The sequence below is a fragment of the Nicotiana attenuata genome, chromosome 5, assembly GCF_001879085.1.
Source record: "Nicotiana attenuata strain UT chromosome 5, NIATTr2, whole genome shotgun sequence".
NCBI lineage: Eukaryota > Viridiplantae > Streptophyta > Magnoliopsida > Solanales > Solanaceae > Nicotiana > Nicotiana attenuata.
In genome coordinates, this window is record NC_031993.1 from 15880070 (window position 1) to 15898354 (window position 18285).

At 35.5% G+C, this 18285-nt stretch overlaps 2 protein-coding genes across 4 annotated transcripts in view; both read right to left on the reverse strand.

Moving 5' to 3' along the window:
- The window catches only part of LOC109225390 (F-box protein At5g07610-like), a 6618-nt gene extending 1758 nt beyond the window's left edge, over positions 1-4860 (reverse strand). For both annotated transcript variants that reach the window (XM_019390033.1, XM_019390031.1), the window contains exon 1: positions 4673-4860. The gene's annotated coding sequence lies outside the window, so the exon portion shown is untranslated. The remainder of the gene's footprint in view (positions 1-4672) is intronic.
- On the reverse strand, positions 7692-11116 carry LOC109225391 (F-box protein At5g07610-like). Of its 2 annotated transcripts, none has more exons than XM_019390034.1 (2): positions 10886-11116; positions 7692-9223 (listed from the first exon to the last, which is right to left on the reverse strand). In XM_019390034.1, exon 2 carries the CDS (start codon positions 9172-9174, stop codon positions 7936-7938), a length of 1239 nt encoding a protein of 412 aa, XP_019245579.1. In that variant the 5' UTR covers positions 9175-9223; positions 10886-11116; the 3' UTR covers positions 7692-7935. The 2 variants fall into 2 exon arrangements, with proteins under 2 accessions (XP_019245579.1, XP_019245580.1); XM_019390035.1 differs by having other exon boundaries at positions 7692-9181; positions 10886-11050.

An 18285-nucleotide genomic window follows, 5' to 3' on the forward strand; every position in this document is an offset into this window, starting at 1 on the left:
GGGGGGGGGTTCCACTTCAAGCAAAGACAATACCAACAAATCGAGTGAAATCTCACAAGTGGGGTTTGGAGAAGATAGTGCGTACATAAATCTTACTCCTAGACTGGAAAGGTAGAGAGGTTGCTTACGATAGACCTTCGACTCAAGAAAAGATGAAAAAAAGTAGTGGCAACAAGCAGTAAGAACAACAAGATACTAAAAAACCGAACCAAAAGATAATAAGAAAACAACAGGTAGTAATAGCAATCTAAGAATCCATTTCAAGCAAAGAATCAACAAGAAATGACTAAAGATTAGAGCGGACTGAAATGTGTAATACAGTCTTTCCCCTTTCTTTATTGATGTTGATCGAATTGCTAGACCTAGCAGCGGCAGCAGGGATTTTTGCACGGAGACGATTTTCTGGCGAACCTCGGATGTAGCGCGCGGGAACTTCCACAACATAGCTGTTGTGGACAACTCCTTTCTCGACACCCGTTAGGACTCCAAGTTCTACCGTTCTTGCTTAAATTTACTATTTCGCGGGTTAATATTTTGTCGGCTACCTTTTACCTTTGATTATTGTATTTCCTTCGGCTTGCTTGCATTTATCTGCCATTAGTTGTATCACTGGTGTCTCTAGCGTGCTTAATTTACATTACATTTCAACCTTTATTTAAGTTTTGCCTGCTTTACGCTTTGCATGCTTGTCTGCATTTGCAGTAGTTAAGGTTTAGTTTATATCCCTTTGTGTTTGCTGGTGTAGTAGCTATTCTAAGCGATGGTAGTGTAAAGTCGTGTCCTCGGGTGGGTCAGCGAGTGGGTTAGGGGGCGGGGAGCAAAGGGGTAAGGCATGCACGAGGTTGAGAGTTTGATCCTGGAACATAGGGACATTGACGGGTAAGTTGATAGAGTTGGGGAAGATTCTCCAGAAGAGGAAGATTAATATAGCATGTGTCCGGGAGACTAGATTGGGGGTTGGGGGGTTATTTTGGTTGATAGGGATCTCAGGGAGTTAGTGGTAGATATCAGGAGGGTGAATGATAGGTTGTTGACTATTAAGCTAGTGGTTAATGGGTTCACTTTTAACGTGATTATTGCTTACACGCCTCAAGCGGGACTGAGCGAGGAGGTCAAAAGGCACTTCTGGGAAAATTTGGACGAGGTTGTGCGTGGTATTCTGCAGTCCGAGAAGGTTTTCATAGGGGGTGATTTTACTGGTCATGTTGGGGAGACGGCTAGGGGTTATGACGAGGTCTATGTCGGGTTCAGTTTCGGGGTTAGGAATTAGGGCGGTACTTCGTTGTTGGATTTTGCTAAAACTTTCGACTTGGTGCTAGCTAACATGGGTTTTCAGAAAAGGTAGGACCATTTGGTCACTATCCGGAGTAGGGTTGCCAAGACTCAGATTGATTATCTTCTCAGGATAGGTGATAGGGGCCTTTGCACTGACTGCAACGTTATCCCGAGTGAGTGTTTGTCGATACAGCATAGGCTCTTAGTCATGGACGTGGAGGTCAAGGGAGCAAGGAAGAAGAGAGTGGGGTACAGGGAACCTAAGATCAAGTAGGGAGCCTGACTAAGTGAAAGGCACAGGAGTTGGGGGAGAAACTGCTGGCTATGGGGGCCTGGAGGAGTGTGGGGACGCGAGTAGTATATGGACCACGACAGCAAACTGCATTAGGAAAGTTGCTAGGGAGGTATTAGAGGTTTCGAAGGGTTACTCGGGTGGCCACAAAGGGGACTGGTGGTGGAATGGGAAGGTCCAAGGAAAAATAAATGCTAAGAAAGCGGCATATTTAAAACTAGTGGGGAGCACGGATGAGGAAGAGCAGAGGACGTGTAGGGAGTGTTATAAAAAGGCAAAGAGAGGCGAAGATCGAGGTCATGACAGCTAAGGCTGCAGCTTTTAAACGATTGTACGAGGATCTTGGGGATAAAGAAGAGGATAGAAAGTTGTACAAGTTACGAAGATTACGGAGAGAAAGGCTCGGGGCCTAGATCGAGTGAGGTGCATCAAAGACGAAGATGGTAAGGTATTGGTGGAAGAGGCGTGTATCAGGCGTAGATGACAAGAGTACTTCCATAAACTCTTGAACGAGAAAGGGGATAGGAACATCGTGCTAGGTGAGTTGGAAAACTCAGAGGGTTAGAGAGATTTTGGGTTTTGTAGGCGTATTAAGTGTAAGGAGGCTAATGTGGCAATACGGAAGATGAGCATGGGTAAGGCGACTGGGCCTGACAAAATCCCGATGGAATTTTGGAAAGAAGCAGGCAGGGTAGGCTTGGAGTGACTAACTAACTTGTTTAACGTCATTTTCAGGACGAAGAAGATGCCCGAAGATTGGCACGCTATAAAAGTTTGGGAGAGGGTAGTGGAAAGGAGAGCAAGGACAAGTGTATTTACCTTTGAGAACCAGTTCGGATTTATGCAAGGACGATTAACTACAAAAGCCATTCACCTAGTGAGATGATTGGTGGAGCAGTATAGGGAGAGGAAAAAGGACTTGCACATGGTGTTCATTGAACTTGAGAAGGCTTAGGACAAAGTCCTGAGGGAGGTGCTATGGAGATGTTTGGAGGTTAGCGGAGGCCGGGTAGCGTACATTACGGTGATTAAGGACATATACAAAGGTGCTAAGACTTGTGTGAGGACTGCGGGAGGAGACTCGGAACATTTCCCTATGGAGATGGGGTTGCATTAGGGATCGACCCTTAGTCCGTTTTTGTTTGCCCTAGCGTTGGATGTGCTGACACGACATATACAAGGGAGGGTGCCATGGTATATGTTATTTGTTGATGACATAGTACTGATTGACGAGATGCGAGAGTGGGTTGGAAGTTTCGAGACAGACGCTGGAATCCAAAGGTCTCAAGTTGAGTGAGTCGAAAACTAAATACTTGGAGTGCAAGTTAAGTGATAAGAGACATGAAGAAGAAGTGGAAGTGAAGATTAATACTCCAATCATCACTAAAAGAGATAGTTTCAACTATCTTGGGCCTATAATCCAAGGCAACAAGGAGATTGACGAGGATGTTACTCAGCGCATTGGAGCAGGGTAGATGAGATGGAGGCTAGCTTCGGGGGTTTTATGCAATAAGAATATGCCGCCAAGACTTAAGGGCAAATTCTACAGGGTGGTAATTAGATCGGCTATGTTGTGTGGAAGTGAGTGTTGGCCCGTCAAGAAGTCCCATGTCCAAAAGATGAAAGTAGCTGAAATGAGGATTTGAGATGAATGTGTGGGCATACCAAGAAAGACAAAATTATGAATGAAGTTATTAGGAACAAGGTGGAAGTGACATCTGTAGAAGACAAGTTGCGGGAATCGAGGCTGCGATGGTTTGGGCATGTGAAGAGGAGAGACATAGATGCCCCGGTTAGGAGGTGTGAGAGGTTAACCATGGCGGGCTTGAAGAAGGGCAGGGGTAGGCCAAAGAAGTATTGGGGAGAGGTGATTAGGCAGGACATGTCATTGCTTCACTAACCGAGGACATGACTAGCGATAGGAAGGTGTGGAGGTCGAGGATTAAGGTGGTGGGTTGACAGGTAGTTGTGAGTTTCTCCTAGGTTTACAAGTAGTACCAGTACTATTCTTGTACTCTTCTATTCTTAGTTCTTTAATACTTGTTATATCACTCGCTTCCATTACTTTATTATATTACTGTTGTTATTGCTTATTGCTTTATTTTTACCGTTCTTTAAGCCAAGGGTATATCAAAAACAACATCTATGCCTTTATAGGGTAAGGATAAGGCTGTGTATAAATTACCCTCCCCAAACCCCACGTATGGGATTAAGCTGTTTTTTTTTTTTTTGTTGTTGTTGTTGCTGCAATAGTAGCATATTTGTCGGATGCTAGGATTCACACATTCTGGATAGATGTGTGTGTGTTTTTTTTTTTTTTGGATAGATGTATGTGATATCACAAAATAAGTGTTTGTTTACCTTGAATTCTTGAAATCATTTTCTTCTTCCACAAAAAGGAGAAATATGGCCTAACTCACTTATGAGTTACTTATAAACTCATTCTCATTTACAAGTATCCCAACTTCTCTTGCTTTAACCAACGTTTCCACAACATTTTTAATCTTCAAAATTAATTAAAAAGTCATAAAGACCCTATGATCAGTAGTCTATCATGCCTTATACAATTACCATATGTCACCTGTTTTTGTACAACAACAACAACAACAACTACTACTACTACTAGGCTTCGGTTCTAAGCAAGTTGGGTTGGCCTTATAAATCTTCATTGACCACATTACAGGGAAGATGTAATACATGGAAAATTATATCGACTACACCCTTTGTTTCAAATAATAAAAGACCATTTTTTCATATCAAAAGACATCCTTTTTGGTGCCTTTCAAAGGAAAATTGGATAAACCCAGCAAGATTTAGCTATAATGTTACGCAGCACAAGGAACAGATTGAATAAATGAACACACTACTCCAGTACTCCTACCTACCCTTTGAATACACTTAGAAAATATTAAATATATTTAGCACACACCCTTTCTAGCAAATAATAAAAAGACTAGTTTTTTTCTTTTTTTAAAAAAGACATCTTTTTACATTACACATTTAGCCATTGATGAATCAAATAAAGGGGGGATTGGATAAACCCAGAAAGATTTAACACTATAATGTTACACAGACAAGGAAAATAAATAAACAAACTATTCTTACCGTTTGAGAAAAGCAGAAAAAAGCCAGCAATTGCAGCAAGGGTTCTCAAAAAGAGGAAAACAAATTCAAACCATTGATAACAACAAGAATTGGGACTTCTATGCTTGTAGTGGTTGCTGTCTTTCTGCTTTTTTACCGAAGAAAAGGGAAACCAACGGCGAAGTGGGAATATGGGGTCGTGAAGATGATTGAGGGGTTTATGTTTTATCTCAATTAAAATTAAAATTCTTGATTTAAGTTTTATGAAAAAGGCGCGAAAATTTTGACTCTTCGCGGTCAAGATAAATACACATTTTATTATTGATGGTCACATTTTTTAAAATAGAATAACTAATGCCTAACTTGTAATTTTCTTTTCTAAAGTTCTTGTCCTCCTCTTGATAAATGAAAATTAAGTTGCATTGTTCGTGTAAGGTATACCAATTTTTATAGTTAAAAATAAATCAATGTTATATACTGATATGTTATTTTAATTATTGTAAATTATTATTTTATAAAGTTTATTAGTAACTTTTATAATGTGTGTATGTGTGTTTAACTACTTGAATTTGAATTAGTTTATAGAAGTGTAAAATGTATGCACAATTATATCACTTAAAAGATAGATATTAATTGTATGTAATAACATTAATAGATAACCTAAAAAGAGTTAATACCGTAAAACCAGCCTAAACTATATATACAACATTTGCCAGTTACCTATTTAAACTATCACTTGTCCCCAAAAACCCCCTGAATTATATCTCTCTTCATAATATAACCCCCTCGTCGCATTCTTACTAGTGTGTGTGTACTACACTCTCCAAATTATTTTTAAATTTTGTCACGTGGCAATCTACATGAATATTCGCTTATTGTAATCTAAAAAACAGACTTAATTAAGATTTTTAATAATCTTTATTATATCATTGTAAAAATTTGCATGGTAAAAAAAAAAAAAAAAAGGGGCTAGGGTTAAAACTAATGGTTCAACTGAGAAAAATTCATTTTTTCTTTGCTCTCATCGGAGAATGGCTACACTAATCTCTCAGTAGCTATTTTCTCAATTAATCTTGGTTCTAACCTCGATTGCATTGTCTATTCTTGCTTTCGTTCAAAAATCGGGATAAAAACTAGAGTTTTTGCTCCTAAATTGGTATAGAAGATTAGGGTTTTGATAGACCTAAATTATGAAGATTGTTGAAAGGGGATATCTAAATTGTCAAAGAAGATATCTACACACAGGTTATATTTCTTATTCCCTAATTTTTTAAAAGGCATTAAACCTCATGCTCTACAAATACTTGAAAAGGTATTCCTTCTTTCAAATAAATTTAGGTAAGAAATGAAGCATGGATAAAACGAGAAAAATAAGAAATAAATAAAAAACAGTAAGAGGGAGAATTTCAAATGGATTCAAGTGAAGAAATGGAGAAGAAAGGTTAAAAAAATGAGGAAGGAAGGTGAAATATAAAGAAAAAGAGGAGAAAATAAAAAAATATGTAAATTTTAAAAAAGAAGGGCTAATTACCTATTAGACATGCCATTATAATGGCTTCTTTTTGCCTTCGCGCTCTCTTGGGCGATTTATTACACACATAATACCCCATAAGCGACGAGGGGTTTTTATTACGAATGGGGATATAATTCAGGGGATTTTCGGGAACAAGTGATAGTTTAGGTAGGCACCTGACAAAAGTTGTATAGTTTAGGTGGGCTTTAGGATATTAACTCACATAAAAAATGTTAAACAACATGTTATTTCCCCCATTCCAAGTTATATGATAGTGTTTGACTAGATACGAAATTTAAGAAAGAAATGAATACCTTTATCACTTGTGATCTAAAATAAAATATAAGTATTTATATAGCTACAAATCATCTTATTATTGTAGGATGCGCATTTTAAAGTTAAATTGTTAGTATTAAATGTAAAAAAAGTGTTATTTTTTTGTGACTGCGACTGCTATGACTTATTTTAGATCTTAAACTTCAAAATTTCTTACTTTTATCCCAATTTATGTGATACTCTTTTCGATTTATTAGAACCAATTTACTTTAGTATATCCATTTTATTGTTAATGAGATGGTTTATAGCCACACAAATATCTATAACTACCATAAGATTCAAAAAATTCATCTATTTCTTAAACCCCGTTCTAATCAAACACCATCACATAAATTGGAATAAATTTTTTTCTTAAAACTACGTGAAAATTTACAACTATAACATACACGAGTGATGCAACTTATTGTCCATTAAAAAGAACTTTAGCAAAGTGAAACTGAAAAGTGTGGGATTTGAATCATGCTCGCTAAAAGTATAAACAGTTTCAATTTTGCAATGAAATACGCTAACACTATTTTCTATTTTCTCATACTTTCTCATGTAGGTTCTCTCACTTTGCAGTTTTCCTTTTATTCGGTAAAAAAAAAAAAAAAACATAAAGACTACGAGTACAAGCATGAAGCTCCAATTCATGTTGTTAATCAATAACTTCAATTTGTTTTTTCATCTATTTATTTTCCCAAATGTGGTGCATCATATAATTAGGAAGTGGCACGAAAAAGCAATATATTCCAAATTTCTAGGAGTTCGGAGCCAATCAGCAGAAGAAGCCAGCTTTTTTTATTTTTTGGATTCTCAATGCACAAAAGTATCCTCCATTCATGCAGGTTCGGGAAAGAGCTGCACCCCAAGAGGTGTGATGTAGATAGCCTAACCTAATGCAAGCATTAGTGACTGATTCCATAACTTGAACCCGTGACCTATAAGTCACACCGAGACAACTTTACTATTGCTTTAAGGCTCCCTTCAAATATGAGACTAGAGATGTAAGTTGACAAATTGTAGTTACACTATTGTACTTTTGCAGTACCTTCTTGTTCCTACTTTAAGGAAATAGTATATATTAATAAAAGAAAATTAGAACTTAGAGATGCAGCGGACAAGGCAGTGAGGTGAGAAACCAGACTGCCACTGCTTGCTGTTATGTTCAGCTTGTGGTTTCCAATTCCACCCACTCATAACTACCAAACAACCAAAGAGTAACAGATAGTTGCCCACAAAATATATTGTTGACATTATTGAAGTAGGAAGATGAAAATCTAATTCTATTACTGAAATGATAACATGATAGTAAAAAAAATGAAAGCTAAGAACTGATACTAAGGTTTTCAAGCACCTTTGAAGAAGTCTTCACATGAAGTACCTAAGAGATAACCTTTTCCAGCAGAAACTCAAGAGAGGAAAGATAAGTCCTCGAAAGCTGCTGTTACGAGCACTATTTTTGACGAATAGTCCAATCTTTAACCGGAACCAAACTTTCAGCATACTGATAAGCACTAACAGGATTAAAGCGTAAAGTCTCACCTATTTCACCAGGCAACTCGCGGACTACTTTAGCAGTTTTAAGCACTAAGTTGTAGGCGACCACCTTTCCGGGAATAGTTAGCAGAAGGACTGAATCTTCTTCATTCTCTCCTCGAATCACAGACAAAATGGAAAATGCATATTGTGTGCCATATGCTGTCTGCTGAACTATCTCAGGAAATGCTGAAATTAACCGAGCAAGATGAACACGATACTTTACTGACCACTTCCAGGTATCTTTGTCTAACTCAAGCACATTAAATTTCTTAGCATATAGGCTTTGAACCTGAATAAGATGCAAATGACCACCCCATTCCCCAAAATACCTAATCTTTTCGCTACAATATCCCTGAGGTCTTGGTGGCATATTTTTCACGACAACTTCCTCTGATTTAGCATCAAAGTAAACGGAGGAGTATTCACCAATCCAGTGAATTCCACCATTCCAAAAGACTCCACTATCAAAGCGCATACCATAAGGTGGAGAGAAACGACAACAAGATCTCCATGACTTATTACCTGGGACATACACACTCACTTCATAATCTGAAGTGCCAAAAAAGTGACCCTTAAAAGTAGTACCCAAACGCTTAATACACAAAGCTTTGTAATAGGGTGGTTCTGAAGGATCAAATATCAAACTATATCCATAAACCACTTCATAATACATGACATAGGGGTTCGGCAATTTATGATACTCATTCTTTGCAGGATTGTAAACGATACCAAGTTTGAGTTCAGATACTTCAGTTTTGGTGGAGATCACACACATCAACAAGCCATTGCAAGACTGCGTAACCTTGATCCCATCTCCTATATTTGCAGCCACTTCAAGGAATTGAAGAGGAGGGAGGCTAGTAACATTATATGTGAGTGGAAGGGATTCAACTTTTTGGAGATTGGTTAGGCAATTGTAAAAGTAGATCCCAGACGGGGTTGGAGCACTAGAAAATGCAAGAGCACGACAATGACTAACCCTAAATTGCATACTGTTAATGATTGAGAACCAAAGTTTGCATACTAGACTGAACTTGATGAGAGATCTTGCAGGCAAACGGAGTAGAATTTCAGATAAAAGGTCAACATTTCCAGCGATGACATCCACCGCTGCAGTAACAACAAGTCTTTTATCTATGTGGCTCTCCTCCATTGTCAGTCTAGGAACAAAACAACGAATCAGTTTTCAAACTCGAACAGACCTGATAGATACAGGCATGGCAAACAATTAGCAAATATGATATGCTATTCTAGACTTGGATTTAAAATTTACTTGCAGCCTAAAGCTGTAGCTCAAACGATCATCACCTATAATACCAATAAGCAGGACAAACCTGAACAAGCCAAATGCTTAAATGATGTCACTACTAGGCTAAACATGAAGCTTTGCAGCACTCGATGTTGAGGGTTTGTGGGGTGGGGGGTGGGGTGGGGGTTCCAATTCAAGCAATATATCAACAAGAAATGACTAAAGATTAGAGCATATTTTTCAGATGCTAGCAATCAAGAATTGTTGAAATCATTTTCTTTTTCCGCCAAAAGGGGAAATATGACCTCATTCACTTATGAGTTACTTATAGGCAAAAGTCATTTCGTTTACAAGTATCTCAACTTATCTTGCTTTAACCAACATTTCCACAACATTGTTAACTTTTAAGATAAATAAAAAAATCATAAAGACCCTATGATCAGTAATCTATCACAGGGGCAGACCTACATATACGGTAGAGGAGTCACCGGAACTCGTTAGCCTCGGCAAAATAGTGTGTGTGTGTGTGTGTGTGTATTGGTCTATACATAGAGGACCTCTTTAATAATTTACTGGTGCCCTAAAAAACAAAAAAGGCTAGATGATAGCTTTGGTTGAGTGTATGGCTAAACTCTCTCTACATGCTTGGAGATATCGGATTGAAACTCAGCAGCTGCATCTTTAATGTTTTTGTTTCACTTTATTGATTCCAACCATAAGTTATACTTCATAGTCAATTGGTTTACTTTTTTTTTCCTTTTGGAATTCAATTATAGTTTCGTACTTAGTAATCAACTTAATTAACTTTATTCTTTTTCAAGTCTCTCCCTTAAAATAAAAAGGCCCAAAGTGTAGATCCTCTCTCCACAAGTAGAAAAATATGAACTCTTCTCCCTCCTTTCAACAATCACTTTCGACAAAGCAGCAACATATTCGACTTCGACACCAGCAACTGAGAATTTGTACTTTGATGATAAGTTATCATAATAGTTAAGTTTGCAAAAAAGTTGCACGCTGAACTTTGTCAAATACTAATTGGCATATGTAAAGATATTAGTGACCCCGTCCCGCTCAAATCTTGGGTCCACCTCTGCTCTATCATGCCTTGTACAATTACCATATGTCACCTATTTTTGTACTTAAAACAACAAAGGCAACTAGGCTTAGCTTCCAAACAAGTTGGATCAGCCTTATAGATCTTCACTGACCACATTACTCCATTTAAATAAAACATTTTTCAGGGAATAGATAAATTCTTGGAAAATTATATCGCCTGCACCTTTATTTCAAATAATGAAGGAACATTTTTTTAATATAAAAAGACATCCTTTTTGGTGCCTTTGATGAAGCAAATAAGGGAAAATAGGATAAACCTAGAAAGATTTAGCACTATAATGTTACACAGCACAAGGAAAAGGACTGAATAAGTGAACACACTACTCCTACCCTTGGAATAAAAACAGAAAAGCTAGCACACACCCTTTATTGCAAATAACAAAAGGAGACATCCTTTTCATAGCCATTGATGAATCAAATAAAGGGGGAATTGGATAAACCCAGAAAGATTTAACACTATAATATTACCCAGTACAAGGGGAAAAAAAAACATTCTTACCGTTGGAGAAAAACAGAAAAAGTACAGCAAATTCTCGAAATTCAATCCATTGATAACAATGGGGAATTGGGGATTCTATGCTTGTAGTGGTAGTTTTTATGCTTTTTTTTACCGAATAAAAGGGAAACCAACGGCGAAGTGGGAATATGGGGCCGTGAAAGAGTAAATATGTGGAAAATAAATTAAGGGTTTATGTTTACTTTCAATTAAAATTTCTTGAGTTGAGTTTTACCAAAAAGGCGCGAAAATTTTCACTCTTCCCGGTCATTATAAATACACATTTTTATTTATATATAGAAAATACACATTTTTATTTATATATAGAAATACACTACAATAAAGAGAAACAAATAATGCATAACTTGTGTAGTATTTTCTTGGCAGAATACATAGTTTACCCATTGACCTTGCACAAAAATCCCTGTCACACTCCTCTCTACCACGGACAACCTTTTACACATCCAATCTTTTAAAAGTGTGTCAATGACACACCACTTCTGTGTTTGACCACTTTTTCTAAACATGTGTGTGTCACGCATGAATAAGGTTGTGACACGTGTCACTAACTTAAAAGTAGAAAAATAAAAAGAATCCATCCAAATTTTATTGAAAAAATAAAGAAAAAGAAAAGGGCTCCCCACCCAACTCGTCGGAGGATCCACCCCACCCAACTCGTCCGAGAAAAACTAAACTAGCTCTCTGCTCCCCCATCTCTCCTGCGCATCATCGCAGGTGACTACCACCACCATAGCTGGCACCACTCATCACATCACCTTCACATCCATTGAACCAACAACTTAAAATTATAATTTGAATATTTTTGACACAGGTTCGAATTTTGAAAACCCCAGCAGCTGATTCAAAAATTTAAGCCCAATAACTGTTAAAATCAATTTGAGAACAACAACAACAATTTTATTCAGTAAACAAGCTCAACAATTCGGTCCAAACAATTTCCAACATTGTTCCGAGTCAAACCGGAAAAAGAAAATCCAATTGTGGTTTGGTATTGGAAAAAAAACCTAAACATAATTGGTTTGGTTTGGTTTAACTAAAAGAAATCAAACCAAAACCAAACCAACCCGATAATACATTTATATAATTTTTAAAAATACTTTATACATATAAATATTTATTGTAATATAATTTATAAATATTTCTTAAACTTTACACAATTTTATCTTTTAATGTATATAACTCATAAATCTAGTAACTCAAACAAAATTCAAATCAATACTAATGCTAACAAAAGAAATTCAATTCAACACTAGGAATGATGATAGTGTTGGACATCTATTTTTTAGTTTTACATTGGTTTATAATGAAAACGCATAACTTAGTTTATCTTTTTTAATTAGTGCTTAGTTATGTAATTAAGTACTTATTAGCTATACTTAATTTAGCATGACCTATATAGTATTTGTCACGATCCGCTAAACGCCGATTCGAAAACTCAAGAAATCCCAACAATGGAGGTTCAAAACTTTCTCCTCCCAAATGACGCTTCAAAAATTCGACACCACCACAAATCGTCGAAATTTTTGAATGGAAAAGGAAAAGCTAGAGAAGATGACTAAATTACCATATTTGATTGAATATTATGGTGTAAATTTGTAGATTAGGCTTTATCTTCTTTATGGTGAAGCTGTCGGCGAATTAGACCAGATGGTCTTTTCCTTTTCTTTCTCTCGTTTTTTCTTTATTTTTGTGTTTGTCTTTTAAAATAATTTCCATCTTGGTTTAATTTTTGACAGATGGCACTTAAATAGGATTCTGGATAAATGGTTTATCTTTCTCACGCTCTTATTTTTTGTGTTAAACACGCACATGCCAGCTAAGCAAAATGGTGTGTCACTGACACATTTCTAAAAGGTTGGGTGTGTAAAAGGTTAACCGTGATAGAGAGATGTATAATAGGAATTTGGGTGCGAGGTCAATGGGTACACTATGTATTTTGCCTATTTTCTTTTCTAAAGTTCTTGTCCTCCTCTAGATAAATGACCAATAAGTTGCATTGTTCGTGTAGGCTATACCAATTTTTATACTTTAAAAAAAAATTAATGTCAAATACTGATATGTTATTTTATAAAATTCATTAACTATTATATATGTGTGTTTAGTTGATTTTTTTTTTTTTTTTTTTTTGCTCAACAGTAGTTGAATTTGAATTACTTCATAGACCTCTTATTATATGTACAATACTACTAATGTAAAATGTATGCACAATCATATCACGTACAAGATACTTACTAATTGCTTGTGTATAACTTTAATTAAATAACCTAAAAATGTTAAATAACTTGTTATCCCTCCATCCCAAATTATCTTATGGTGTTTGCCTGGGCACGAAATTAAGAAAGAAATAAAAATAATTATAACTTATGATATAAAATACGATATAAATATTTGTATGGCTATACATCATCTCATAAGGGTAGTATAGATATTTTAAAGTTAAATTGTTAGTATTAAATATAAAAAAGTATTAGTTTTTTGTGTTTACAAATGCTATGACTTATTTTCGATCATAAATTTTAAAATTTCTTACTCTCCATCCAAATTTATGTGTACTCTTATATTTTCAGTAGTACCAACTAACTTTAAAATATTTATTTTACTCTTAATGAGGTGCTGAATATTGTGGTCCGTTTGATAAATATTACAGAGAACAAAGAATTCGTCACCAGAAAACTCCAATCAAAATACCTTAATTGAATGATTTGGTAGAGAGGATGAACAGAACTCAAGTAGAGAGAGTTAGAGTCTTGCTTTCAGAGATTAAATTTCCTAATACTTTTCGGACGGAAGCACTTAATGTTGTTGCTTATGTTATTAATTTGTCTCCTATTATTGCCTTGGATAGTGATGTTCCGAATAAGGTTTGGTTTGCCAAAGATATTTCTTATGATTCTTGAGAGCTTTTGGATTGTAAACCTTGTGGGCATGTTCCTAAGGATGAAATCAAATAAAGACGGGGAAACACCAAAGGTTATGGTAGAGTAGCAAGTACTCATCCATTTTTGACTAAAGGTCACGAGTTCAAATACTGATTATGGAGTTACTTTTAGTAAGGAACATTTTACTTCATAAAGTGAAACTATCCAGCGTGAATTCAGATTAGCCGTGCCCCAAAATGGAGCAAGGGAGACTAAAAAAAATGGCAAAAGATTGGTAAATCCTCTTTGTTTACTCACTCACTTTTACTAGATAAAAGACTTGTTCGTGGAAAGGCGAATGCAGACAACTTTTTCTTCTTGTTAGAGAAGCTACATTTTCCATAATTCCTTGTGCAAAATAAAAAATAAAAAAAGGAAGAAAAAAAAATTATAAGCACACATTCCTTGTCATAATTAACACGAGATGCACGAATTACATCAAAAAATTAAGAATAACAGATACAAAAAAATGCAAGAAAAATAACATTAAGGAACCCACAACAGCATGTTAGATGTCTTTAATCCACATGCACCGTTTCTTTCGTCAACTCAACAATAATTTTGAAAATTAATTTAATTCTTTTTCTTTTCGTTTTTGGTTTGTTTTAAGAATGAATTCCAGTCTCCAATCTTGTCAGAAACATAGGATTCTTATCCTATATATATTTATCCAATGTTCGCATGTTAATAGTATACATTAAAAATCTACTATAGTACCTTTTTGAAGTGGTAGGTCATAAAAAAGGCAACAAATAGAAAAATATTTCTAAAATTGTAGACTTATTACCTAGTATTTGTTTTACTTACCAGTTACTACTAGTTCTTCTATTATTTACTTTATAACTACGAAATCAGTGAAGTATACCTGAAGATCATTTTTATTTAACTATGTGATCAACTCTTCTAATTGTTACGAGATTACACTACTTTTATTTATCTGATTAGATCATTTTTTTTATTGGACAAACATGTGAATTCTTTTTGATGACGGGAGCCAATGATGAGATTTTAATTCCTGCTTACTCTGATAACATATTAATGTATGTGACAACCTGATCTAAGAGTTTGAGCGGTATTTACTTAATATTTTTGACAAGATGTTATTAGTTAACGTCTAGAAGTCTCCATCCAAATAGTTTTCTGTGCGCGTCGTCACGTCTTTTAGAGATTGTAATTCTGTGAGGAGAAAAATAGATAAAAATAATTGAAGGACTTGAATTTTTCTTTTTAATGATTATTCAACTGTTGAGTTCAGTTTTATTATTATTATTTTCTCAACCCTTTACTTATTCTTCGTTTACTGTCCAAAGTATAGGCTTTTAGAAAGTATTTTGGCATGTTCACTGATCACTCGAGAAAATTACTATGTGTAGAGTTTAAGTTATATACATAATTAATTAGCGTAAAGAATATAATTCTTCACACTTTTTGCAGGATCGCCTAAAGAATATTCACTGGTAACACAAACTGAATATAACTTATTAGTATTATTAAGAAAACCAAAATTGTGAAACTAAAATATAAATCTACATATTCATATTTTTTGTAAGATCATAGGCTCCCACCGCCCCTTTTTTAGTCCTTTTGTGGGGTGTTTTGACTTCTATTTATCAAAATGATGCGCAAATATTTATAGGACTTTTTACTTTCTTCTTCAATACTGTTTTGGTTTCAAATAATTATTCTTTTAATAAACTGAGTTTGTTTAAAATGACATTTTAAAAAGTAAGAATTATTACATACCAAGAAGGATGTTTAAATCAAGACAATAAATCTAAAACATTATATCTTATAAGTATATTATAGTTGGCTGAAATACATTTTACTATGATTTTTTATTCTTAAACACATTTTGATGAGTCTTGAATTGTTTAGTTATGTGCAAACACTCGGTACAAGTGTTTAAGCACATATCATAGCATTCGTCATACTTTACAAACATAAACTCCCCTACTGTTAATAAAGTTGCTAAAAATACCTTCCAACCGTTAAACCCCTTCCACCACAAAACGTGTCACAGGGGCGTTTTTAGTCAGGGCAAACTCACTCTTGCATGGCAGTCAAGTTACGCACTTGACACAGCCTTCCCAACACTTAGCCAAGTTTTTAGCAAGTTTGTACTTAGAATTATTTTAGGCAGCAAATATAACAAGAACACAATCAAATACGGGAAATCCCAACCTTTGTATTAATTCGAAAACTTACAAAGCGAACCCTTACTTGACTATGATCTCAAGTCGATCAGAGCCCCACTTTGACAAAGAACACAAGTCGTTCTTTAGCCAATACTAAGACCTGCCCAATGCCTAGCCTTAGTCCCTTTTGAAACACTTAGAAACTCTCACGTTTCTCTCTTGTTTCCCTCTTGAATTTGAATGGAATTTCCCACACACATCTCACTAAGTTGAAAGGCACCTATTTATAGCACGCAGGCAGCCTTTGGCACTTGACAGCACAATGACACTTGTTGCCTACAGCTTTTGCCACATAGCGGGCTAATGATAAATTTGTTCCTATCTTGTAGTTGATATCCTCAACTATATGGGCCATGATATACACGAAATGATAGTGGATACAAGCATAAAGCAGTCATGGGTACAAGTAGTTACAAAAAGGTAACCGCCAAATACTTTGGCATGTGCACTGCATGTGATCTTTGACTTGCTCATTTGTTGCACGCCCAAGGCTACATCCTTAGCCCTTTGATATTTCTCCGCAACAATGCCTTGCCCGCAACCTGCCGTCCATGATTTTTCGGCACACGCAACACCACTATCGCCCCCACACGCCTTGGCCGAGTTTCTGCCTTGTCCATGTCAACCCTTGTTTCACCCGTGCCATGCTTATATTTAACTTCACATAGCCTTGTCTTAGCTATTGAAATCCTTGGCTATCATTCTGCACTGCTTTGCTATAGCTTAGCCCGCACTTGACATTGCCACAACCCAAAGTGCCAGTACCACTGGCTCTACGCGCATGCCATGCCATGCCGCCCCAACTCTCCACATGCCTTGTCAAACATTTGCCAAGCATGTCATGCCTGCCCCAAGACCTTGGCCAATACGCCAATGCAAATTTTATACTCCATGATTAGTAAGTAGTATTTTTTACAGTAATATGCCACGCGCTTTTCTACACGATCTTTTGTTTGTTGTGCAGGATTTAACTTTTTCAGAATATTTGTTTTCTTCTTTTACCAATTTCTGTTGTCCATCAAACTGAAAGGCCAAAGTAGTGACAATTATTAGAACTTATCTGATGTAATAAAACTTTATAAGGAGAAAGTCTAGAAAGTCTCCATCCAAATAATTTTTTGTGCGCGTCGTCACGTCTTTTAGAGATTGTAATTTTATGAGGAGAAAAATAGATAAAAATAAATGAAAGACTTGAATTTTATTTTTAATAATTATTCAACTCTTGAGTTTAGTTTTATTATTATTATTTTCTCAACCCTTTACTTATTCTTTGTTTACTGTCCAAAATATTCGCTTTTAGGAAGTATTTTGGCATGTTTACTGATCACTGGAGAAAATTAATATGAGTTGAGTTTAAGTTATATACATTATTAATTAGTGTAAAGAATATAATTCTTCACACTTTTTGCAAAATCACCTAAAGAATATTTACTGGTAACACAAATTGAATATAACTTATTAGTATTACTAAGAAAATCAAAATTGTGAAACGAAAATATAAAACTACATATTCATATTTTTGGTAAGATCATAGGCTCCCACCTCCCCTTTTTTGGTTTTTTTGGGGGGGTATTTTGACTTCTATTCATCAAAATAACGCGCAAATATTTATAAGCCGCACTGCGTTGTCAAACCTTTGCCAAGCATGTCTTGTCTGCCCCAAGACCTTGGCCATTACGCCAATGCAAATGTTATACTCCATGATTAGTAAGTAATATTTTTTACAGTAATATGCCACACGCTTTTCTGCACGATCTTTGTTTGTTGTGCGGGATTTAACTTTTTCAGAATATTTGTTTTCTTCTTTTACCAATTTTTGCTATCCATCAAACCGAAAGGCCAAAGTAGTGACAATTATTAGAACTCATTTGATGTAATAAAACTTTATAAGGAGAAAGTTTAGAAAGTCTCCATCCAAATAGTTTTCTGTGCGCGTCGTTACGTCTTTTAGAGATTGTAATTCTACGAGGAGAAAATAGATAATAAAAATAAATGAAGGACTTGAATTTTTCTTTTTAATAAATATTCAATTGTTGAGTTCAGTTTTTTTATTACTATTTTCTCAACCCTTTACTTATTCTTCGTTTACTGTCCAAAGTATCGGCTTTTAGAAAGTATTTTGGCATGTTCACTAATCACTCGAGAAAATTAATATGAGTAGATTTTAAGTTATATACATAATTAATTAGCGCAAAAAAATATAATTCTTCACGCTTTTTGCAAGATCACCTAAAGAATATTTGCTGGTAACACAAATTGAATATAAATT